The sequence below is a fragment of the Buteo buteo genome, chromosome 20 (genome assembly GCF_964188355.1).
Source record: "Buteo buteo chromosome 20, bButBut1.hap1.1, whole genome shotgun sequence".
NCBI classification, from domain to species: domain Eukaryota; kingdom Metazoa; phylum Chordata; class Aves; order Accipitriformes; family Accipitridae; genus Buteo; species Buteo buteo.
Window position 1 is genome coordinate 28112334 of NC_134190.1, and position 25351 is coordinate 28137684.

The 25351-nt window shown below is 40.6% G+C and overlaps 1 protein-coding gene across 4 annotated transcripts in view; it reads right to left on the bottom strand.

The window, feature by feature from the left end:
* The window catches only part of ADCY2 (adenylate cyclase 2), a 196326-nt gene that overhangs the window by 114542 nt on the left and 56433 nt on the right, over positions 1–25351 (bottom strand). For 3 of the 4 annotated variants that reach the window (XM_075052495.1, XM_075052497.1, XM_075052498.1), the window contains one exon: positions 13626–13787. The exons of the other annotated variant lie outside the window; for it this stretch is intronic. In XM_075052495.1, the coding sequence (XP_074908596.1) occupies positions 13626–13787 (162 nt within the window). The remainder of the gene's footprint in view (positions 1–13625; positions 13788–25351) is intronic. 4 annotated transcript variants of the gene reach the window in all.

The window sequence follows — 25351 nt, forward strand, 5'->3', positions numbered from 1 at the left end:
AGTAATCTTCCTCAAAATAAAATATTAGAGCATGTTACAAACATTATATAGCATGTTTGAGGTCAAACTGTATGAAGGTAAATATTAAAATCAGCATTTAACCAATAAGGAAATGGAAGAAATGGAGGCATACAGCAGAAAGATGATACTTCAAAGGACTTTAAATAAATCAACAGGACTTCAAGAGACAAAGCCAGAGATAGAGGTCAGCTTTTCTGAATCCCAAAACAATGTACTGTGGTACTTTGGCACTGATGAAATATTATCACTGCTCTATCTTTAGAAAACACAGAAGTTTAAAATAGTTAGGTAACTGAATACAGCTTTGGATTTTTTTTTTTTAATCCAGCTCAACAGACTTCTTAAAAAGTTGAAGAGAATTAACTTCTGCTGAATGTCTTTTAATCTGACTCTCTACAACACTATAAGGAAAGGGGAAAACAAAACCACCCAAAACACCTGAACAGGCAAAGCTGCCTGCCACAGCAGAGTATTAATCGCATTTGCTGTTCTCTTTCCAAAAGCTTACTTATGCAAATGTAAGAGTGCAGGAGACTTAGCAACTATTAAAAATATCTAGGGTTTTAAAGAGAAATTATTATTTTTCCATGTACACTAGGGTTTATCCCTGTCCCTTACCTCTGTGATCTCCCCGCCCTAAAATGCTGTAAATGGCAATAAAAGAAAACTGAACATCAGCACTCTCCATCTATGTAGGAGGTATACACATTACTTGCTCGTCTAAGCCTGTCCTGCCCCTTCAGACAGTCTGACTCTCAGAGGCAACACTGCATTCATCATGTGGTCTATGTTTTAAGCTGAGAAATCAAACCTGATGGTCACCTCATGGCAAAGTGCATGAAGTTGATGAAGAAACACAATGCACGGAAACAAGACTTTGATACTTGGGTTCAAACTTCTAAAAAGGTCCTGTGATATTCAGATGTGCTTAATTCCAGACGGACTCAGTGAACTAAAATCAAAGGTACTTACAAACAAACCTAACCAAAAAACCTCGCTAACCACAACTGAAACACAACAGTATAGTCCAGAGCTTTTGATTTGCTACTAAAATTACATGTGTAGGAAGAGGGAAAAATATATATCTCTATATATTATATATATTTTTATATATATGTGCATAATTTTGCACATATACATACACTTATACTGTCAAGAACTCATATAATGGGAAACATTCCATTACTGCTAAAATGTTGAATACCACAGAACATACCATGAAAAATAGCGAATTATTTGGTATCCATAATATGAACAGAACCGCAAGCCTGAGTTCAAGGAAATATGTATGAGGAACAAGCCATACATGCTGCAGTTCTACTTTGATCCATGTCTTGGACACTTGTTAAGGGAAGACTCCAATATCTGAAACATAACACCCCTTTGAGACACTGCTTGTTGTTCTTTTGTGAACTGCGTTTGTCAGGATGAGGCACAACATCCATAATGCATTCTGAAAATTCTCTTATCAGCAGCTACACAATTATCATTGCCGTCTTTTGGCATCCACTTAATGAGACAGTAAGTGCATTATCATTCAGATACACTGCAATTTTTCTTTTTTTGAATTCATGCCCATTTAGATGTCTTTTTTGTGTATACAGTTTTTTTAAAAAGGAATACAGTTATCTTAGAGAAAACAAGAATACCAAATTATTCCTCCTAGTCTAGGAAGGATTCTTTGCCTGTTCCTAAGTACAGATTTTCATTTCCCACATCCCAAATAATTGGGTATAGAAGCATAATTTTTTTTTAAAAGATTCAGCTTCCTAACCCTTAAATTGGCATTGTTCAAATAATAATAATAATAATGATAATAACAACAGCAACAATAAACCAATAAGCAACAGCCCTGTGGAAACAATCCTAACTGCTCAGGTTTCAGCATAATGCAATATAATCACACTCTTTTCTCCTTTAGAATTATTTTTGGTAGAAGCAGAACTCAACATTTTAACTTCTGACATGAAAAGCAAACATATTTGTCTTACTTCACTCTAATATATGCATAACAATTCTTTTGAGTCTTCTTCGCAAACCACAGAATCTTGTGCATTTTGTTAAACAAAGTATTCTAAATCTTCACCTCAAACTTGCATGGGTCAGGTCACAGATTTTTCATTTCCTTCTCTAGTAACATTTCAGCTAATTTGTGCTTGCCTTGAGGATCAGGCCTATCATTTTTTTCTCTTTATTCACGGTCATGAGAATTTACAATGACCTACTTCCTTACTAAACAAGCATGCTATGAAGTATTAATGGATTTTCTGTCTTACAGACTGTGCTTTGTTATTGTGTAAGGGAAAACTCCTTTCAGATCAGAGAAAGGAAATAAGGAAGATCAAAGGTATAGAACGGTTTCTAAATGAGGAAAGATAAGTAATTCACAATTCTTCAGCCTGGGAAAGAGATGATAGGGGAGGTGTGACAGAGGTTTGTAAAATCATAAATGGCCTGGAGAGGGGGAACTGAGATCAACTGTTTGGCCTTTTCCAGGGTAAGAATTTGGGGGACTCAAACAGATGACAGGTTGGAAACAAACAAAAGATGGTTCTTCTTACAATGAAGTTAAGCTGCCGAACTCTTCTTCACAAGAGGCTGTTAAGCAAGATGCAGTATACTGAGGGATAAAAAAAAAGTCGCTAAATTAGAATTTTAAAAAGGCCCAGCTAGATCAGAAAAAGAAGAAACAGGTTTGTAAGAAATAGGAAATAAGAAATAAGCAAAAATGGATTATAAACCAGAGCATGAAGGAAGCAGAAAGAAGAAATAAATCATGGGAGAAAACCTTCAGCAATTTGCAAGGAAAATTTTGAATTCGGAAGGCTAAAATAAAATGGCAGGCTTCTGACTTTTGCTCGTTTATAGTCAGTATGAACCGGAGGGTGCCACTTTCAGAGCTATCAACATGAAGGCCAACAGTCCTAGTTTTTAAGAAGGGAGGATTTCTTTTTCTTTCCGCAGTGCAAAAGAAGCCAATTTAACTGCACGCACTGCAACTGCAAAAGAGCATCACAGATACAGAGGAGCGTCACCCTGAAGCAGTTAAGTGCAAAGGCAACCCACCATAGATTTTCCAACTCTTGCTCTACCTCTTTGCTCCTCAGTTCTCTAAGATACCCCGTTACACCTCACACCAAATCATCCAAATTGTGCCCAGCATTAATAAGAAATCTGGACACCACTACCTTCCCGGTACTGTTTTCACCAATTAACTGACAGGCCTTACCAATTTTTAATGAGAATGGAAGGAACTGTGTCAGACATTTTAGGGATGGGAAGAGCATTCATGACTGTAGATCCCTTTTCAGAAGCCTGATGAGTCCAATCTGTTGAAGGTCCCTTCCAACCCAAACCATTCTATGATTCTACCCCTGCGTCCCATAATGAGACCCCCAGCCTGCTGGCAGTGCCCCCCTTCTTCTGCAGGGTGAGCTGGGGAGCCATTCCCATCGACCCCCCGGTTGATGGTTGTCACACCCAGACACTGGGGCTAATGGCTGTCCAGTGACAGCCCAGTGAGGAGCTGGGCCAGGGTGTCCTATTTGCTCTGACTGGGGTATTGGGGTTCCTCTGCCACTGTTTCCCTGCTCCTTCATGGTTTTGCAGATTAGCTTTTAATTAACAGAGAACTAATGGTCTATCCAGCTGACCCAATCTGAGAAGAGTCAGTGGAGTTCAGAAGTATGGACACGGACATCAGCGGAAGGCTGTGACAAGGAGGGCATCCAAATCTCTTGCGAAAGAGGGGCATGTCTCTTCCCGAGGACCGGCTCGGTGCGGCTGCCGTGGTTTCTTAGCCCAGCAGGAGCGGGAGGAGGGCTGGAGCCACTGCCGGGGCTGCCCCAGCAGAGCTGGCCGTGACTCTCCAGCACGCCTGCTGCTGCCTAACCGTGGTCTCCTTCCTTCGGAGGAGGGGAAGCAGCAGAGCTTTGCCACTCCAGACCCATCAGCATCAGTCTCACGTCCGAGCCCTGCATCAGGCAATTCAAATGCAGAGCTGGGTTTAAACGCTGACTCTGCTGAGGAAAGAGGTGTCGCAAAGTGGGATCTTTATTTGCACTCTGCTCTAACTGAGCAGGAGCTTAAAGGTTATTGACGAAGCCCAGGACTGTCGACACAGGTAGGTCCAGGCAGGACTCGGAACACGTTTAGAAAGGTTGCTGCTTGCTCCCCTGCTGTCCTGGGCAGGCCAGCTCTGCTCGTGTGCAACCCCGGGATTTGACTCCAGAATATTTTTAGCTAATGCAGCTCAATGGAAGCTGAAATAATGTAGCAGAGAGAAAATAACTAGATAATGATTTCAGGGGCTACGTGTGTAGCACGTACAAGAGACTCTCAAGTGACTTGGTAAATACCAATAACAGTAGAAAGGGAATCATCTCTGCATTCAGACATCATCGGTGCAGCATCAATAAACAGAACAGAGGTGAGAAAGTTACCCAAAAACCAAGGAAAACGTTCACTGCCTAAACTGCTGGATAGCAGAAAAAAAAAGGTGTCATGACTGATGACTGAACAGCAAACCAAGCAAAAACTTAGAGCAAATAATGCAGAGCATTATCAAAGGTGCCTTATTATCCACCTTTTAATTTTTCAGCATTCCACTTCTCTTATTAGCATTCATGCTTTTGTCACCATTTTTGCACAGATAAATTCCATCTGTTTCTTCTTGTTCCCCTTGTCCTTTTTGCTGCATGTTCTTTCTTTACATTGCAACCATTTCTGCTCTTTTAAGACCTTCAAAGTGTTATCCTTTGCATTTCTTAGATGCTGATTTTGGGCTGCAGGTAAATGTTCCTTTTGAAAACCCACATGGCCACCTGCACACATGATTTCATTTCACCATGGCACTGCAATTCTCAGCCTTTGCTGAATTTTCCATCATATTAAGTATTGCAGGTCTTCTCTTTACAGCCTTAGGGACTTCCTGGAAGATGTTCACATTCTCCATGTTAACACTTGAATACTATGAAATGCAATTACACATGCTCCTACACATCTATACTCTTGTAGGCAGGTGAGCTCTTCATAAGCATATCCAAACTGTGCAGATTGTCTTAAAGAATGAATGAAGCATACATATACCTGCAGATTGTAAAAATTAATTAAAAAAACACAGCAGATGGCATTTCAATATCTGCCTAGAGTTAAGCATAAAATCAAGAGTAAAGAAACATGTGCAATAATAAAAAATATCCCTACTTTATTGTGCTATGCAGGACATAGCATTCCTCTCTCAAACTGGTTTGCAGCTGCTGCACAACATGGTGAGCCAGACTGCTGCCTGGGTGGGGAGAGCAAAGGGAAAAAGGGGTGAGGGACGGGACAGCAATAGCTGCTGCTACAAGAAATACAGTCTCCCTCCCTCAGTAGTAGTCACTGCCCTCCACCCTTCAGCAGGGACAACAGCAACTCATTCCATGTAACTGTGCAGGAGAAAGCAAGAGTTGTTTAAGCTGCATTACCTTCGTGAATAACCGTTCCTCATCTCCTTCAAAAAAAGGTATTCAAGGGAGAAGGAGAAATTCAACCCACAGCAACAGCTTTTAGCCATTCAGACTACTAAAATTCCTATGTGCTTCAAGCTTTCACTGTGTAGCTATACAGCCTCAGGGGTTATACAATAATGAACGTACTTAAAGACACAGTCTTTTTTCCCAGCCTTTTTTTTAATAAACATGATTTCTTCTTGTACTGCAAGGTAACAGCATAAACCAACTTCTATTCTATTTTTGAGCCCTAGAGCTGTGCATTTTCTTCTTTTATTAGTCAGTGAATACTGATGATCTTTATTTTTATTTTGCTGTTATGCCAAACTGTTACATAAAATATTTTTTTGTTAATACCATAACGTATTCAAGGTGTTCAGTTACAGATGAGTTTAAATGAGTGGTCTAAACAAAAGGGACATGCCTATATGCGGCATGTAAATTAGAATATCTAAATGTATATTATAGATGCCGTATCAAAGTTGCCCACCTTTGCAAATCCGGTCCGCCATCTGATACTGCCAATTACATACTCTTCTACATAGGAGCTGATAAGATATAGAGGCATAAGAAACACTAATAACTCTGAAAAAGCTAACTAGAGCTATGGAAATATTTGTAATTTAGATATGGTATATTCTTTTAGAGATTTCCCTTAAGTATGAATTGCAAAACACATGTTAAGCACCATCTCATGAATCTTGATAGAAATAAGCATGTAATTACCGTTGAGTTAAGCGATCAAAAGCTGCACACGCGCCCACACACCGAGGAGCACAGAGACGATGGCGGGGGGAAGCCCGAGTAACACCCGGCTGCTCCCAGGCCCATCACAGGAGCCATGAGCCCACCCGCATGAGCCCAGAGGGGAGCAGAGGCACAAAGGCAGGCAGGAACCCCAATTAAGGACCCAGAGAAGGGGCACCCCATCCAGGCCCCTCTCCAGGCTGTCCTGGGGGAGCCTCAGCCCCGGCGTCCAGGAGTGACACCCATCCCCGTGGGTCACCAGGAGCGGCTCTCCAGATCACCTCTGGGTCTAAGGGAGGTCACTGCCCCGGGGCGTGGGACGCGGGACGGACACAGGGCAATGCAAGACTTGTTATGGGATATTTAGGGCAGGAACCGAAGGTAGGGAAAGGGAGAGATCATGGTGGTTTGGGGAGGGACAACAAAACAGAGGGAAACCAAGGGGATAAAAGGAGTCAGTCACATGTAAACAGGTCACTTGTTGGTACGCTGGCCTGGCCGTGCCCTGCGCCTGTCTGTCCTGTCTTCTCAGTAAAGCCCATTTCTCACTCTTCTTTTCGGTGAGGGGCTCCAGTTCGTGCAAACGCGTGCGTATGGGGGTCTCTGAGCAGCAACCGGGCTGCGGGCACAGTCCCCAGGGGCCCCGGTGTCAGCAAGCGCAGGTGTGCAAGCGAGTGTGCGAGCACTAGCAACGATGACGCTGGACCCGCTGGTGGGTGACGTGGCCGGGGCGATGAGACATCCGTGTGTGTGCACGGTGGTGAGCGAGGCGGGCTGTACCAGCGGCTGCAGCGGGACTCGCGTCCAGGCGCCAGCAACGGGGGGACTGGGATCCAGGGGCAGCTACGGGGTGAACTGGGTGAACTGGGTGCCTGAGCGCAGCTGCCAGAGGGAGCCACGCGGTACATGTGCATCGATCCATGCAAGGTACCATCTCCGCTGACAGACCTTCATCCTGGTCAGCCAAGGAGGGGAGCTGGATGAGGCCGCTGGTTCTGTTTGTGCGAGTGCTGCGTGTATCAGTTGTGCGGCCAGCTGTACAGACACGTATGTGTTGCGTACGTGTGTACAAATGCAGCGCACTTTTGCCAAATACAGATCACATCAGATTAACCGGTTCCCCTTGACAAGACACATGAATTTTCCAGACAGAAAACACACACACGGCAGATCTTACGTTTTAAACTTCATAAAAAAACCCACACAGCAGAAAACCACTGGTGACTCCAGAAAAGACAGGGAAGAGTACAGCTGCCATCCATGGAAGCAGACGTACAAGGCAAGTCAGAAGGCTCACGTTGCTGTTGGGAGCCCGGGGCAGTCTGGAAGGACCAGTACGGCAACGTCAGCCATACCAGTGGGGTTTTTGTTCATCGGGGGTACCAGCTGAAAGTGCTCTGAGGGTTCAAACACTTACTGCTCAACCACTAGGACCCCAGTTGCAGGCTTGTGAGAAGCCAAAAAGAGTAAGGCCTGCCACATACTATCGAAATTCTCTACCTAATTTTGAAGAGTGTCTGTAAAATTTAATCTATCAACATTTTCAAAGAATAGGTGGGGTCCCATTGCAGCCTGCAGAATCAGGGCCCAAAAGGAGGAGTCTGGGCCACCGACCCCTCTACACAGGAACAAAGAGGTTCTAGTAGCAAGAAAGTCAGAGATTCAAATGGGCAGGAAGATTTGCCCGATTGCTAAGTTACAAATCAATGGCTATGGCCTGTTCAGGAAAAAACAAACCAACCAGCCAACAGTGGGTTGAAAAGGGGAAAGTGGCTTTATTAAAAAAAAAAAATTAATTACCAATTTCTCCCCCATCCAGTGGGATGGGGGAGAAAATCGAGAAAAAGAAGTAAAACTCGTGGGTTGAGATAAGAACAGTTTAATAGAACAGAAAGAATTAAAAGAAGAAACTAATAATGATAATGATAACACTAATAAAATGGCAACAGTAGTAATAAAAGGATTGGAATGTACAAATGATGCGCAGGGCAATTGCTCACCACCCGCCGACCAACATCCAGCCAGTCCCCGAGCGGCGATTCCCTGCCCCCACTTCCCAGTTCCTATACGAGATGTGATGTCCCATGGTATGGAATACACCGTTGGCCAGTTTGGGTCAGCTGCCCTGGCTGTGTCCTGTGCCAACTTCTTGCGCCCTCCAGCTTTCTAGCTGGCTGGGCATGAGAAGCTGAAAAATCCTTGACTTTAGTCTAAACACTACTTAGCAACAGCTGAAAACATCAGTGTTATCAACATTCTTCGCATACTGAACTCAAAACACAGCACTGCACCAGCTACTAGGAAGACAGTTAACTCTATCCCAGCTGAAACCAGTACAGCCACTACAGACCTTGAAACAAATTATACCAAAAGCTCATGAATCAGAAGTCAAGCAGAAACCATAATCTGGATGTACACTAACACTAGTTAGTGCATATACACCAGCAGTTCACATAAGAATAAGGTAGCAGCTTCATCTTTAGCTGTCCATAGCACAGAGGATAAAATTCGTGTTGTAATGGGAGACCTCAGCCTACCTGATGGTAAATGCACAAGATCTTGTGGATGTAGCCTTGGAATTTCCCAATTAAAACCTTCTTGAAAACACGAAAATTTTCATTTAGCATTTGGTTTTGTCCACCAGGACAGAACATTATCTTAGGATTTATCCAGGCTACCAGAAAGGAACTGATCACACAAGCAAAGACCAAACACTACTTACATAAAAGTTGTTACAAATTGTTTGGTCTTGCTATATGCATTCTTGAACAGAGTCCAAAAAAAAAAAAAAAAAAAAATATATATACACACGTCCACATGCATGCTGCCCAGTTACAATTTTGTGCCTCTAAAAAGGGCCCCTTTTACAGTGCTGCAAGGAGCTTCCAAAAAAAAAAAAATCCCAAAAGGTAAGGAACACTAGTTTAAAGAAAAAGAAAAAAACATGAATGACAGTTTGTAGTCATTTAGCCCAGGTTTGGAAAACATATAGCTACACCTAATGAAAAAAGATTGCAAGAGCAACAAAATTGCTTGCTTGGAGAGTAAAACAATACTTTTTTAAAAGACTAAAATAAAAAAATCACACTCCTCATATATAACATTAGGAAAAAGAAAAATGGAAGCTTACAGGATGTTTAATGATTTTGGTCAGCTCTTTTTTAACAAATTAAGAACACAATGACCTCTAACAATTGTATCAACCCATTATGAGATCAGAATGGTTGAGCAGTTGATAACAGAGCAGGAAAAAACACAAGTATTTGATTAGAATCTGTTCTGGTTTGGGAAGAAACAGGTTATGTGTTTATAGCAAGGGATGGCAGTGAAATACTTTCCATTCCAGCAACAACTGAAAGGGATGTTAAGTCGCGAAAGTCTTCCGAGCCAAATGCCTTAATGCCATAATTAGAGTCATGTTCTCTTGCAGCAGTCCTAACTGCCGGGCTCCCAGGAGCAGAGAGAACAACATCCTCTGCTTGGCAGTAGGATGCTCACCTGGAAAGAGGGGCCAGAGTCCCAGATTCCAGACCGTGTGCCTTGTAAGTGTTAGGATCAAAATTTTCAACAGAAAAAAAGCCAAACCATGCATACACTGTTACTTTTTCATAAACTGAGACTGGAACACAGGACTCTTTTTCCTCCTCCCTGTCACAGATCCCATAGCTGTGCACTAAACTCCCCACAGAACTGCAAGAGGAGACTAACTGGGTATTTTACTGTAGCGTCTGTGTCTCCGCGCTGAGCACTGCAGCACACTGACCCCTTTGTAGACCGAGCCCCCCATTAGCATCGGACACTGCTGCAGCTGCTCCTGGCATGTCACTCTAAGGCTAATGTCCGCGTTGCAAGAAAGATGTTGATGAAGCACAAGTAAGGACTCAAAAAAGAACTGCGAAAGTGATGAAAGGCTTAGCTAGTGCAGAAGCAGGCAACTCATTTATTTTACTGACAAAAAGGTTATGAGGCAAATTCATGATAGTCTAGTAGTACTCTCATGGGAGAAACAGAAATTGGATACTATTGGGTCCATCAGTCTACAGGCCAAAAAAACGGGATCCAGAAGCCGGATGACAAGGCCAGACAAATTCCTACTCAGAAAGAGGAACAAAATTTTAACACTGATGGCCAACGGCCATGGAAAAAATATGAAAGCTTGTGGCAGATCGTCTCCATCATTGCCAATTTTTAAACTGAGGTGGACTCCCACCCCGCAAAAGACATGCATAGGTCAAACAGAAACTAGTTCATGTAACCAGCAGAGTGTGTTGAAGGATTCTTTATCCTAGCAAGAGGCTTTTATCTCAGTATCTCTGACTGCAGCCAACACTGGATAATCAAGAGCATGCTAAAGCCTTTCAGCTTTACTGAAGCCAACTTGGGGTGTAAAACTTTACAGAGGACAACAAAAGGAATAACAAAACCAGTAATATAGGCTCTGCCAAATCTCAAAATAAGCAAATGCTTCTGAACATCAATTTTTCTCTACTGATAGACTGAAGGTATGATTAACTTCCAGAATGCTACAGGATGCCAACAAGAGTCCCTGGGAGATGCTGAAAAATTGGAGGGGCTCCAGCAGAGCGCTACCAAAAGCATTATAAGGCAGGAGAACTTGACATAAGAAGAAAGACTGATAGAATGTGGTTTGTTCAGCCAAGAGAACAGAAAGCTCAGAGAAGATTTAATCAAAGTCTTCCAATACATAGGAAATAGTTGTAAAGGAGATGCAGGTACTCTCTACAGAAGGATACTTGCTATATATACAGGATACATATGCTATAATATCTGATGTGTACCTACGGTTGGATTTGTTATACCACTGTCTTTCTGCTTCTTAAGTGCATACTACTGGTTCCCTATCTGTCCTCTAGAAAAAAAAAAGGATGCCAGAAGGAAAATGCACTATTCATTGCTAACATTGTCATGTATTTTTTCCTGGTTTGTTGAGATAAGTCAGTAGCCCTGAAATCAAAATAATTTCTTTTTGTCAAAGCTAAGGGTAGATTCACAAGCCAGATTTACTCTCCTTAGCCCTGAACATGTTTCTCTAAGCTTCTGAATTTCAGTCTACTAGTAGTTCTTCATCTCTGGGTTTTAGTGACCGAACTCTAAAAAGTAGCTTCAGTCCAGTTCAGTCCAGGCCTCTCACACTTTTTTTTTATCCCCCCCCCCCTTCCAAAAAAAAATCATTCAACAGCATGGTCCATTTAAACACCTATACCCCAGCTCTTTGTTGTTGTTGTTATTAGTTACACACACTCGTCCTATACCAGCTGGAGGTATATAATCGACAAATGTTATTTCTCTTTTTAGTGTAATCAGTATCACTAATCTAATCCTTTATTTGCGGCCTCAATTTTCAAAAGCAAAGAACGCAAAACAAACATTTGTTTGCTTACACTCCGAAGTATAAACAATAGTAATCTAAAAGTGTACAGAGGGCAAATGAACTGCGATAGTGGCATTTAGTCCCGTCCACACATTAGTAAGAACACAGGGCACTCAGTACTTTCAGTAACTACCAAACTATTCAGAACACTTAATATATTTTACGAAGAGAGAACAGAAAATTAATAACATCCTGGAAATTAAATACTCTCAACAAATTTACAAATTGCTCAAAGACTTCCACTCTTTCTGAATGAAACAGGAAGTTACAGAAAAGATGAAAGACACTAATTGTACATCACAGCCCATGATTGATTTCTTTTGATTCTGGCACATGATGTGTCTAAAAATATAACATCTTCTGAAAGTACTGGTTTAGATATACCAAATTTTAATGGTCTAGAAAAATATGCAGGAAAAATAAATAAATTCTGCAAACAACAACTTTAACCTAAAAATGCTTTTAGGGAAGGAATGGCAAACATTAATACTGGTTTAGCAGCTTATCTATGCCCAGAATAAAAGCCATAGGTTGACATAAAACTAAGAATAACATTCTCCCTGATTTATTCCACTAGAATTATCAATAACTGTAGTACTGAATTTTTAAAATGCTACATTGACTGCAGATGACCACAGTCCTTGCTTAACATACAGCACAACTTGGCAACCTCTGAAAAAACCACACACCTAACCCAAATCAGCAAGAGAAAAGCAAACCCATTTATCTCACCATTTAAAACTTCTACAGAGAACTACATTTTAGAACATATTTTGTTTATAGGACTTCAATTTCAATATTCCATGTAACATAGATCTGCAGCCATATCTGGAAATAAAATGTATTTTCCTGAACAACAACTTACAAGGCTCGACTTGTGTAAAATCACTGCAATTTGAAGTTATCCTTTGAGGCACAATGTTTTTCAAAATAAGGCTCAAGTAACTTAAAAGGTAAGAAGAAAGTGTTTGCTTCATTCTTCATGCTATTCACAATAAATAGCATGATGTCTATCTTCCTTGTTCTACTGGTATGTTTATAAAAATGTACTTACTTTTAAGCTTCAGTGTCATTTTGATACAAAAGTTAAAATAATTCTGTTTTCCTAAAATGACATAACTATATTAAAAAAAAAAAAGTATTTGTTTTTCAAAATGAAATCTAAATTTTAAAAAGTACAGATTTCTATCAATGACAGCTGGGATTGTCACAGTACTACAACAAAAACTGTAGTATTTCACCATTTAAAAGATCTTCTGCAAAACAGTAAGGAAAAACAACTCCTAATATTTGGATTTTAAAAAATTACTAATCTGCAGTATATCATGTAGTAAAGTATCAGAGCTGAGTTACAAGCCAAGACCCAGCTGCAAACACAGATGGGTTCCCTAAATGTCATGGAGTCTGGAGCCAGTCCACTTCAATCAGGGGGCCCAACCAGGAGGAGGCTGTAAAATTCCCATAAATGGCTGAGAATTACAGGAGGAGGACAAGCCCTACAGCACACTTGGAGCAGGCAATGTCTTCACAACAGATCTTTAACCCAGCAGACCTCAGGGTATTCAAAGGAACAATGCTTTTCTGAGTCAAAGATAACACTGATACCTGGAAAAAATCCTTGGTCTTGGAAGTTAGGCTTTGATGAGGTGAGGAGCAACGTGGTTTACATGCCAGAGTAGTAATGCATCTACCGCAATATGTCTGCATCACATAATTTTTTGAGCAATATTAGTTTTTACATTGGTAAGCGCTATGTGGCTGTAGATTGTACCACTTAAGCGTGTGATTCAGCAAGACATAACATTACTGACACCCTCATTATCAACAAGTGACTACCTGTGAATTAAGTCTGTAGCAATTCAGAAATGAAGAGGGAAATAAGTTTATACTCCCAAGCACCCACTGAGGCACTCCTGGCTCATTTACCAGGCTATTCAGTGCACAATTAATCATTAATTCCACAAAGCACCTACCTGCCAAACCAAGTGTTCCTTTACAACAGCTGTACCTGATAGACAGACGCTCAGCACAATCGTATGAGATGCAGAGGTCAAGACGCTGGCAACTATAGCGTCCCTCATGTTGAAGGGCAGCATGGTATACACCACAAAAATAATGAACAAGAAAAATGATACCTGTGCAAGACAGCAAGACAAAAAAGAAGCATGTCAAATTCAGTTTGGAATAACATTAAAAAAGTAGCATTTAATTTTGAACTGTCTTCAGCATAAAGTTACACATCAGTTTTTTACAGGAAAGTTACTGCTAACTACTGCAGAAAATCGATTTAGGAAGAATTCATTTTAAAAAGTATTGGAAAAGGTACATAATATTTGATTTAAGAAGTGCAATTTCAAGACACTACATCGTGGTTTGAGAACTACACAATACTCCAAACTTTTCAAATTTAACTTCAAATTTATCTTTTCAAATTTTAATTTCATTAACACTGTTTACAGTTAGAGCATAGTTCTCCTGGGACTGGTGGTTTCTGATTGTGAACTGCATTGCAAAACCACTCCAGAGGGCCTAAATTTCAATGCAGAGGGATTTCATTCATCCCGATGCACTAAAAATTCACAATTAATATAACATGACATTATGCAAAAAAGCCCAAGTTCAGCCAAGCATTTTGGTTTAATAAGATTATACTTCATGTGTATCTACACGATGTATGTCACATTCCATTAAAACACTACATTTTAAGCTAATATATTTATTTGGACATTAAAAACAACTTCAGACAATCACAGCCCATAAGCAGAATTTACTGTTAGCTTCTTTTAAAGGATATTAGCATCCACAGTAACTTTATGGAACAAACTCTCCAAAACACACAACCCAACCTGTAACAGCAAAAGGGATTCCTTCGCTATACATAAAAAAGATCATATATTTGATGGTATGCATATGTTCCAAACTCCACCACATGTTTGAGAAAATGTAACTAGATTTGGGACTCAGATTTTGCACACTCAAGTAAGTAGGCAGTTCTGAAAATGTGCCAGCTTGCATATAATTATATCCCTAAGCAAGCCTTTCCATCAGTTTTAGTTGACTTACAAGCCTATTCACCCTCTAACAGTTGTACGCACACAGTATTTAACTCTGAAAGCTCCCAAGCAGGTATGAGCAATAACAATTTGCTGCTCACTTCTCTTACTGTCAGTTTGTTTTCTTCACATCTGCACGTGATGATTCCATAGTCAAAACTGAACCCTGATGTATGTGTACCTACAAGACAGTGGAGGCATTCTTCTCCATCATGGAGGCAGAATTGGATGGAGAAGGAAGTCCACTTCTGTTCTCCACTCATCTTTCTCCAATTCCTCCATTAAGATTAATCCAACTCCTTCCTGATCACTCATACTCTTCTTGATGCTGCCCAACCATCCCATATGCTCAAGAGTCAAGAATTTCACTGGCATGAAATGAAATGGAACTGCAAAGGACGTGAGGGATAATAAGAAAATAAAGTAATAAAAACGCAAAGGGAAAACTTTGCCTCTCCACTCTTCCAATCTACCAGCTGACAGCACCAGGTCACAGAACTGTTTGATATCTGTTTAGTTTCAGTCCTCCCTAAAAGTTTTAACTATGAACAAATATTAGTAAAACCAACAGCAAAGAAAAGGGTGTACAAACTTGGTCTAGAAAAGAGAAGGGTTATGTAAGTATGATGTTTTCAAATTGTCCTGGCCGGGTAAAAATCAGTGATACTGAGAGAACTAACTGATAGTCTCAAAACTTGGGAAAAATGTAGAAAGTTCTGGTAGGCTAGAAAAGGGAAACCTAGCACATGTCTTTGAAAGGCTGGGAAAAAGCCTAAGGAATTAAGAACTAGTCAGCTTAGCTTCAATTCCTGGAGCAATAACAGACCAAATAATAAAACAATTCATAATCAAGAGTTCTGAAAGTTAAGACAAATGTAAATAACAGCCAATGTGATTCTGCTGAGAACAAATCACATTACAGCAATCTCATCTTCTTCTGTCACAGTAACAGGCATCAGGGTAGGGGAAAAATCTGAATAATGAGTTGGCAGTAACAAAGGATGTGAAAGGTCCTCTAACATACACATAAGATAAATGGATGCCAGAGGCAAAATACCTTACCATCACGTAAGACCAGCTGCCTAAGAGTTTCCAGTTAAAAAAATGGTTTGAGGATGAATCCTGGACCTTAGTCCTGGAAGGATTTCAAATGCGTCCAATCCCAGTGACTTTTCATGAAAACAAGGTTTTGTTGGTTTAAAGTTTAGCTTTCTAACTGACTAGGGTGAAGATGGCATTTACATATTTGTGAGAATTTTATGATTAGAAAATAAAACGTTATCCTTCTCTAACCGTTCTGTCTCCAAAAAATAGAACTTGCATATTTTCTGTGCTTGAATATGTTTTGACTTTATAGCCTGACTAAATGATCCACCCCACTTGTGAGATACATGCTAGGTACTTACTAAACTCATTAGTGGATATGAGATACAATATGATGCTGTTGCTTTTCAACTTTGACATAAAACAAACTACTAAGCACATAAAAAAGATTTTGTTACATTGCAATGCTTCTAGTGGTATCAGCTGTATCAGCTCCAAATTTGTTATACTGCTGTAAACAAGTATCCTTTCTTTAAGTTACCCCACTACTTTCCTTGATCAAAATAAATGGATAATTTCAACCTTCCACAACTACAAACAGAGCTTTTAGAAGTTTCAACCCCTCCTGACACTACATGTTCAGACCTCAAACTCCCTGTTACTCAGCATCAAACAGGCTGAGTTGGACTGGAACTGTGTTGAAGAACACTTGATAACAAATTGACCTGTCAATTCTTGTATTTGCATCCTCAAATTTGGGTCTGAGAATGCTGTTGCAAAGCAGGAGATGTATCAGTCGGGCTAAGATAGAAACTCTCATCCAGAATGCACATAGGAATGGCTCCTGTCAATAGTTCTTGATTCTTGGCCACACTCCTTTTCTCTTATTTCCAGTAATGGTCTAATGACCCAAGAGGTTGAGAGCTCCATTTATCACACAGGTTCCTTTTTTATTTCACCATGGCTCAAGAATATTCTCTCCAAGTACCCTGAAATAACATGCTTCTACCTTTCATCTTGATAGCAGACATACATGATATGTAAGGCTTGGGACCTTTCACCATATTTCAAAATGTCGCTGTATTTAAGTTTGATACTGTAGAAGTCGATACTCAAGGCTTCTGGGCAGGGTGATTCTTCAGGTAGAAAGAGGAGACAGACTTTCTGGACTGAGTCACAGTCTGCAGAATGGACAGCGGCCCTCGACCCTTTCCATGATCTTTTCGTAAGAATTAGCAGAATATTGCTGACACAAACATCAAAAAGCAGTGATGCCAAGCTCTGAAGGACCCCGCTATCACGTTGCAAGAGTTGCTGATGCACGTCACTGCGTGTCCGCACTTGGTGTGTGTACCCATCAGTAAACACAGTATTAATTTACAGTGCACTATTTTTGACACTACTAAAAGCAGCCTGTTCCACCAAAGCGTGCCATAACCACAAAGCCTGTCGCTGTTTTGAAACTGTGTTGGAAGCAATCTTTGATGTGAGTCATCACTACAACTGCCTAGTTGAAACATGCTTTTTGTCCTGATCTGAACTTAAATTACTTTAGGAATTTGATTCTCAGAGACTTTTTTGATGAGCTTATGTTATCCATACCTTGGAGATGGGGAGTATTTGGGCATTGAAGGCATGCATCATACATAGCACACAGCACTTGCTTTTGATTAACACTGGTGTAACGTCTTACAGAGAAGCATGTGGCTTTCCTTTTTTACCATCATTCCTGACTGTCAGAGTTTAGCAAACTCTGAGTTTGCTGCTCTCTATATCTCTTCTCCCACACTTCAGTAGTGCCACATTTTCAACTACTATGTAAGCAGTTCTTTTCCATAGCAATTTAAAGGATGATGAGCTGCCATAGTGCGGCTGCCTAGATGGGTATGTAACAGATTATTTTTCTGCAGATGTTGTGCAGCTGCTTTCAGAAGGGCAGTGAAAGTTCTCATACAGATTGCTGCAGCAATGCCATTAGAGAGACTTGGACACCAAATGGTATAATGACAGCATGGCGTGGGATATCACCAATGATCACAAACACTCACAAACACTCATTATTGTCACACAACACAACATAAAACTATAGATAAGCATCTTTCTGCATCTTGCAAAATGGAAAGATTTTGGCTATACAGGATAGAGTATCAGTTCCTTCTTTAAATCAAGCCCATCCTGAAAATTTTTAATGATAGCATTTTTGTCCCAGCATCTCCAGATGTATGTAAGCCACTTCAGCCTCTGACCTATACTGGTGACTGTGATCTAGGAGAACTGGTATGAAGTTGGTAATACTTGGTGGTTCACAGACATTGCGGTTGGAAAGGTCACTGGTTTGGACTGTGATGGCACAAACTGCAGTGGACCCAACCCGTGGACCCAACCTGGTTTTGGAGCCCATGGACCCAACCTGTTCTCAGAAACCTCATCTCCCTGGTGTCGCCAGTTCCTACTCAGAGTGGCATCACCTTAACTATGAAGGGTGTCTGGAATAGAAAGTTTAAGATATTTTACACATAAAATTGTCTTTCCTAGCATATAGGGTACCACAGGGGATGTTGCTTTTGACACTGAGAACAACTGTACAAAAAGATACTAATCATTCATTTTCTACAAATTACGTTCCAGCAATGACTCACAATTTCCCAGCTAGACAGTGTTTTTAAGATTGTGTTAAATGGTTAATCGTTAAGTGGCTTGGCATATGTAAAATTCACTCAACTTAATGTTACTCTGACCAGAATTTCCCCTTGAGGAGTATGACATCTTGGCATGGAAGCAGGCATGCAAATCTAAATGTACTGTTTCAGTATGAGTTAGGGGAAAGCACCGCTTTGGACACAGTCAACAGTAATGAGGCTAGAGCTAACAAAATCTCTGTAGTTCTTTGGCACAACTTCTTACACACAAGTGTAATGACAGCAAAATGCTTGGGAAAATAGTGCTAGCTTTTAACTGTATAACCAGAAAAGACCCTGTTCCTATAATTAAACTGTTAAGACTACAAATATTCACACTAAGTGGGCCAGCCCACTATAGGATCACTTTCAGAGGTTTTTCAAGATCAGCCTCCTCCTTGCTGTGTATAGGGAGTAAAAATTCATCAGGTATTTAAAGAATTTTCCCTTGGAAAGACACTTGGACTACAGCTCCTGATTTCAACTGTAGTCTGTATACACAATCACACAAAAGACAACACCCTAGTTTTTCCAAATGAATAACTAGGTTTCATAACATAATTGGCAGGACCTACTAATCTTACAATATAGTTACAAATACTATATTCATGTTTTAATAAAATGTATGTATTAAGGTATCAGAAGGATATTTATACAAACTATAAATATGTTAAAACTTTGTGTAGGCAGAGTAAAGGTTGCAAATATGTAAAGGTCTTTGCCATTCTACTTCTGAATTCTAGACCTCAAATCTTCAGACTTCTAAAAGCCAGGCAATGTTCAAAGAACAAAATAAGCTACTCACATAAACCAAAAAATTCATTGACTACTGAAATCAACTTCTGTTCTGAGTCATCTATAAAAAGGCTTAAATTATGAAACCACTGGATAAGGTGAAGGTGGAACTGTTGTTCACCAAACCCTGCAACACTAGAATAAAAGGGCACTCAATGAAACTAGTAGAAGATTGATTTAAAACAGATGAAAAGAAAGTACATTTTTACCTAGCAGATAGTGACCTCCTTGAACTTGCTGCCACAGGAGGTCATAATGTACCGGCAGGTTCAAAAACAGATTAAATAAATTCATGGACACCTTGTCCATAAACCAATAATAAAAAGACAGGGAAGAGATGTACCCTCTGATATCGCTACCACAACTGTGGAGGCTGGCAAGGTATGAAGGGAACAGACCACAAAAAGTGATCAAGCTTGTGTGCTGCCTTTTAATAGCAGCTTCTCTTTCCATTCTTGGGGACAGAATACTGTGCTAGATGGACCATGGTGTGATTCTGCAGGAAGTTTCTTGTGTTCTTCTGCTAAGAGTCAAACATACAAAAAAGAAAAAGAAAAAGAGAAAAGAGAAAAGGAGTTATGACACAGTAACCTCCCTACCTTTAAAATAAAGCAAGGGAATTCAGAACAAGAACTGAAAGTCCAAGGAGACTATGAACAGAAACCACTGTAGAACCATCCAGTAGCTGAAAGGGAACTGTGAGAGGGAAGTTCAATTTTCAGCAGCAACAGGATAAAATATATAAGAAGCTAAGTTTTAATTCATATAAAACCAATGTTTCTCAACTGTTGGGTATATCATAAACCTCAAGAACAAAACCAATAATGAAGATTTTGCTTGTGATTTACTCCACAAAATTATGTCCACAATAAATTATTATTTCATGCATTTTTACCAAATATAAACTTCTATTTTCCAATAATTATCATACAGGTAGTAAACAACCCTGTAAATCATGCCTTGTTCTTCATCATGGAGAACTCTCATATTAATAATACCTTTCTTTCGTGCAGAGGTCTGCATTTAAATGTCATCAGAAAACAAACAGTCATTACAGCCTCTGCCAAAAAAATAACCACAACTATTAGCAAAATAGGATAGAATAAAAGTAAGTTGGCTGCAGGAAAACAGGTATTTTAAAATAACTGTGCAATAAGGGACCTTCAAATGTGCTGCTGAAGTCACAGATTAATATGACAGTAAGATGAAAAACTCCAGAAAAGGAAGGAAAATTCACATTTGGAATAATCAAGATATAATCTGATTGCATGCTGACTACTGTGTGATTGCTTTCTATGTCACAGAACCTTTCCTTTCACTGAATGGGATCAGTAAGAGGGGTATGGGATCTAACCCTAGGAGTGACCCAAGGACCATCAGCAGTGATCCAACAATCCAAAACAATTTTTGGTCCTTCCTGCTACAGAAAGAGGGGACTGAGCAACCATCATCTCCAGCAGCTTTGAGAGTATTCCTGAACACACTCGGAAAAGAAAGAATTTGGTTCACTCTCTAATGCCCATTTGTACTATCCTTCTCTTCCTCACTTAATTCTCCTCCTTCCCCTGTATCTTGTCGCCCTCGTTTCAACCACAGTATAGTCCAATTAGTCAAGAAGACAGATTTGTTCCGTTACAATGCTGATAGGTCCCTGCAAGCAGAAAGGCAACTTCATAAAGCACTATATAGCCCAACAATGGCATGTGTTTGCATTGATTTGAGTCTCTAACCGGTCAAGATGACAATAAGCTATACCTTTGTTTTTTTCAGTGATGAGACAAGTGAAAAGCATCAGAGATAGAGAATACATCATTTATCCTTGTTATTCTTCCCTCCTGTGTTTTGCCCTTAAATATTAAGATCAGAAACCTACAACAGCAGTAATAATTCCTGATCATCACAGCTAGCATTTTCTCTAAAAGGGACAGCTAATACCCTCTTTAATGCTACCTTAATATTTTTTTCTTGGTTTTTTGTTTGTTTTTTAATCTAAGGCCAGTGAGAAAGGGATTAGAGCACATTGCTAAAAACCAAAGCCTTGTCTTCTCATGCCACCGTAAAAGTAAAACCAGACATATTTAACTCTGACTAAGACCATGCTGCATCCTCTTCAGAACAATACCACACAATTCTAAAATGAACTGCAATTAAACTAATGCATTTTAAGAGCAGAAAATCAAAAGAGATCCAAATCATTACACAGCGTACGTAAACAGACTTAAGTCCAAAGTAATAAAAATTAATTTCACTCAGACTATTAAGGAGGTAATTTTGCAACACTCAAGCACTTGTGCCTCAAATTTAGGAGGAGTCCAGTAAGAACATACATTGAAAACATTTTCAAAGTTGCCCTAAAAATGAAGAAACATACACAACTGCGAAAGAAGCATAAATTTCATAAAAACCTAAGCTGGTGAAAGTCCATGTTAAAATATGCATGCTTGCACATGCACAGAAAATATAAGCAATGACAGCAATTAGTTTAAATTAGAATTTTAAGTTAGTAAGGGCAGAAGATGAATACACTACATTTCAGGAGATCTAAGGAGGTTTTTCTGCATGTTAGGCATGAAAGAGGTCTAACAGTGAATTTGATCAACTACTATAACAGAATGTAAATCTGTTAATTATAATAATAGAAAAGCAGAACCATCAAATAAAAATGTCTGCTCTCTATTAAGGAAAAAGCTAAATAATATATTTACATTACGGTACAGAGTAATTGCTGTACAGTTTTCTGTTCCAAAACATTTATACATGAGTATATAAAGCCACAGACACTAATGTTGAGATTTTTGAAACAGCAGGTCCAATAAACTATGCTCAAGCATCTTATAAGAGTTCTGGATTATCTATGCTGATTTTCAGTACCTCCCAAACACTGGGACAGTTCCAGAGAACTGGAGGCAAATTAGATTGGTAATAAGAATAGGAAGTGAAAAACAGCAAACAAATGGTCAACTTTGACACTGAAGGGACTGTATTGGAGGACTCAGAGAATTTGTTCAATGTCTTCCTAAATGTCTTGTAAAAAGGAGCAGAATAGTGATGTGGCAATATTTGATGGGTTTTTAAAATCATTCAGGGTATTCAAAAGCAACAACACATGGGAAAAGTTGAAGTGCCTCACACTACTGTGACTGGGCCATAAAATAGCAGATGAGATCCAACATGATAAATGCAAAATAGCAGGCATGGGAAAAACAACTTTAACTGAACACTTACAAAAGCAGGCTTCAGCTTAAGTTACTGCAACCTCAGAAAAAGATAGAGAAGACACTGTGAGCAGCTCTTTGAAAAAACAAATGATAGCAGTGGTTGAAAAGGCAGTAAAAGGGCAGCAATTATTAGGAAAAGAATAGAGAATCAAGCATCACATTGACATTGTATGAATCCATGGAGTGCACATTTCTTGAATAGCTCATGCAATTCTTTTCTCCCCATCTTAAAAAAAAATCCAAAGAACAAACCCCCATGTTGGTAACATCCCCCCCTCAGCTTTCTCTTCTCCAGGCTGAACAGTCCCAGCTCTCTCAGCCTTTCTTCAAATGAAAGACGTTCCAGTCCCTCAGTCATCTTTGTGGCTCTTCACCAGACTCGCTCCAGTAAATCTGTATTTCTCTTGTACTGGGGAACCCAGGACTGGACCCAGCACTCCCGATTTGGCATCACCAGTGCTGAGTAGTGGGGAAGGATCACCTCCCTCGACCTGCTGGCATGGCTCTTCCTAATGTAGCCCAGGGCATGATCGCACGACCAGGTCCAGCGAAGTACCACCCAAAACCCTGAGGAGGTCTAAGCCCTGACAGACCTATGCCCGGACACACTGACCCACGGGAACTTTGCAGCCATCAGAGTAGCCTTAACAACACATCGAGAAGCTCTGGAAATCTTCTGTGTCTGCAGTTATCAGAGAATCTACCAAAAGCAGTGCCTGAAAGTGAAGAAGGGAAAAGGAGGGGCCGCGGCGAGAAGCAAAACAGCAGCACAGCTCAGCAGAGTAACTGCACCTCTGTGTGCTGAGGTGCACGAGATGTTTCAGAGCAACCAGTACCCAGGGTACGGCACCCAGTAATGCAGCAACTTCCCAGGGCAGGAGGGCATGCCTCTTCCTGACCTCATCTACTACCAAGCAGGAGTATGCAGAGGGTAACACTGAGAAGAGCAGTCACTGCCCCCAGAGAGCAGGGCCCTCCTTTCCTTGAGACATGCAAGGGTCAGCAAAGGACGACAGCCCTGGTGAGCTGACAGTTGCTGTGGCAGGTGTCAGAATGAGGGGAAAATAACCAGAAGGCTGATAAAGGGTCGTGGTCGGGGTATATCTAGTAGAAAAAATTAGAACAGTGAAGAGCTTGAACAAAGGAAGCTTGGATTTCCTTTGCACAGATCAATAGTGCACAGATCAATAGTGTCGTTTAGCAGCTCAAGACAGAATCTGCTGCAAAGGAAAGACGTGGTAAATGGAAATGACTGAGCAGTATGACTCCACTTAGAGAAAGCTGATAACCTGAATGGATGGTTTTTTGCAAATGTTTTTTCCTAAGCATGTATTTTTGGGCAAACCAGAGAAGAAACACAAGAAATTGCCAAGGAAAGGAGCCTCTCAACTGCCATGAAATACTGTGACTGTGTGCAGAGTGGTAATAGCATAATGTTAATAGAAAGGAAGGAAACAGATTTCTTCTTTAGGAGAGCTGCCAAAATAGGACATAACACCTCCTTGGAAAATTTTATTAATCACAGAAACAACATGCCTAGAAGTGTGTGATGTCAGAAGAGTGGACAAAACCATGTTAAGATAATCTAAACTTTGAGGGAAAAAAACAAGTAAAAATTCATAGCATTTAATTGTCATGAGGCTAAGACAGGTTTTGTAGCACTTACTCAAAAATCTGTGTTATCCCCCTGCAACACTTGCCTTCCCCAAAGGTCTTCCAATCACCTGCTAATACATTCCCAAAGACTTTAATACAGGGTGAGACTGCCACTTTAGTTGTTGCACAGTGCCTTTGGGACCTCAGTCTTTCGTATTGCTCAGAGCTTTCTATTCGCAACCCTGGCTGTTGTGCCCATGGACCTCCACACGCCAACCCAAACAGTGTTGCTCTGGTGGGTTCTCAGGGGAAAGGATTGCCACTGGCATGGTATCACCTCTTTTTTCCCCTTTCCCCTCTTCAGCTGTGGGGTTTGGTTTACGTTAGGGGACCCAAATAATAAGCATGCAGAGAGGTTAACGGCCAAGCAGCACACAGCACCCACCCCTGACATAAGCGTGCTCCAGTCAGGGCTAACAGCATCACATGCAGGCACAATGTGGGAGTCTGAGCAGGTCCTGAAGAAAACCATATAGCCACTATGGGAAAGTATTCCTGGGAGAACCACCCACCGCACTAGAGAGGATGCACAGGGAAGGATACTCGTCTGGGGTCCGCCTGATCCTTCTCCTCCCAGCTGGCTACTGGGGAGAGTTTGTCCTTCCCCTTTTCTCTCCCTCTCCTATTCTGTTTGTGTTTCTTCACCACAAGAGTCAATGCACGCCACCAACTACAAACCCTGCCAATGGATCTTTGTGCACGGGATCTCGTCCCAACATCCTTTACGCAGCACTGTCTTTCCCCTCAACTTCTGAAAAGCACAAAGTGACTTCCAACTTCAGAAAGTGGTCAGGTTTTGGCAGTCACTGGGACTACAGCCTTTACAGGAACACTGGGGAGCAACATTGCTAGCAACCTGGACGCTGCTTCCTTAGGAGGAAAGCCGTGCTGTCGTGAAAGAGGCAGTCCAGGCTTCCTTTCCCCTTTCACTCCAGACAAAGCTTTTGGCAAGGCAAAAGGCACCAGTGTGAGATGCAAAGGTTGAACGTTAATGTAAGAATGGACATGTGTACCAAACCTAGTAATCATCATCATCATCATCTCTTTTCCATTTTTGACATGTAAAAATTGCATTTATTCTATCATAACACACCCCCAAGCAAACCAGAAAGAGGGAGAGGGCATTCATACATTTATTTCTCACCGTGTCATTTTTCAAACAGTCTTTTTTAGGAACACTAATCCCTGCTAGAGTCATGGATACAGTTCAAAGCTGTTCATTCTCTTATAGGGATTTAATTTCAATTGCAATTCA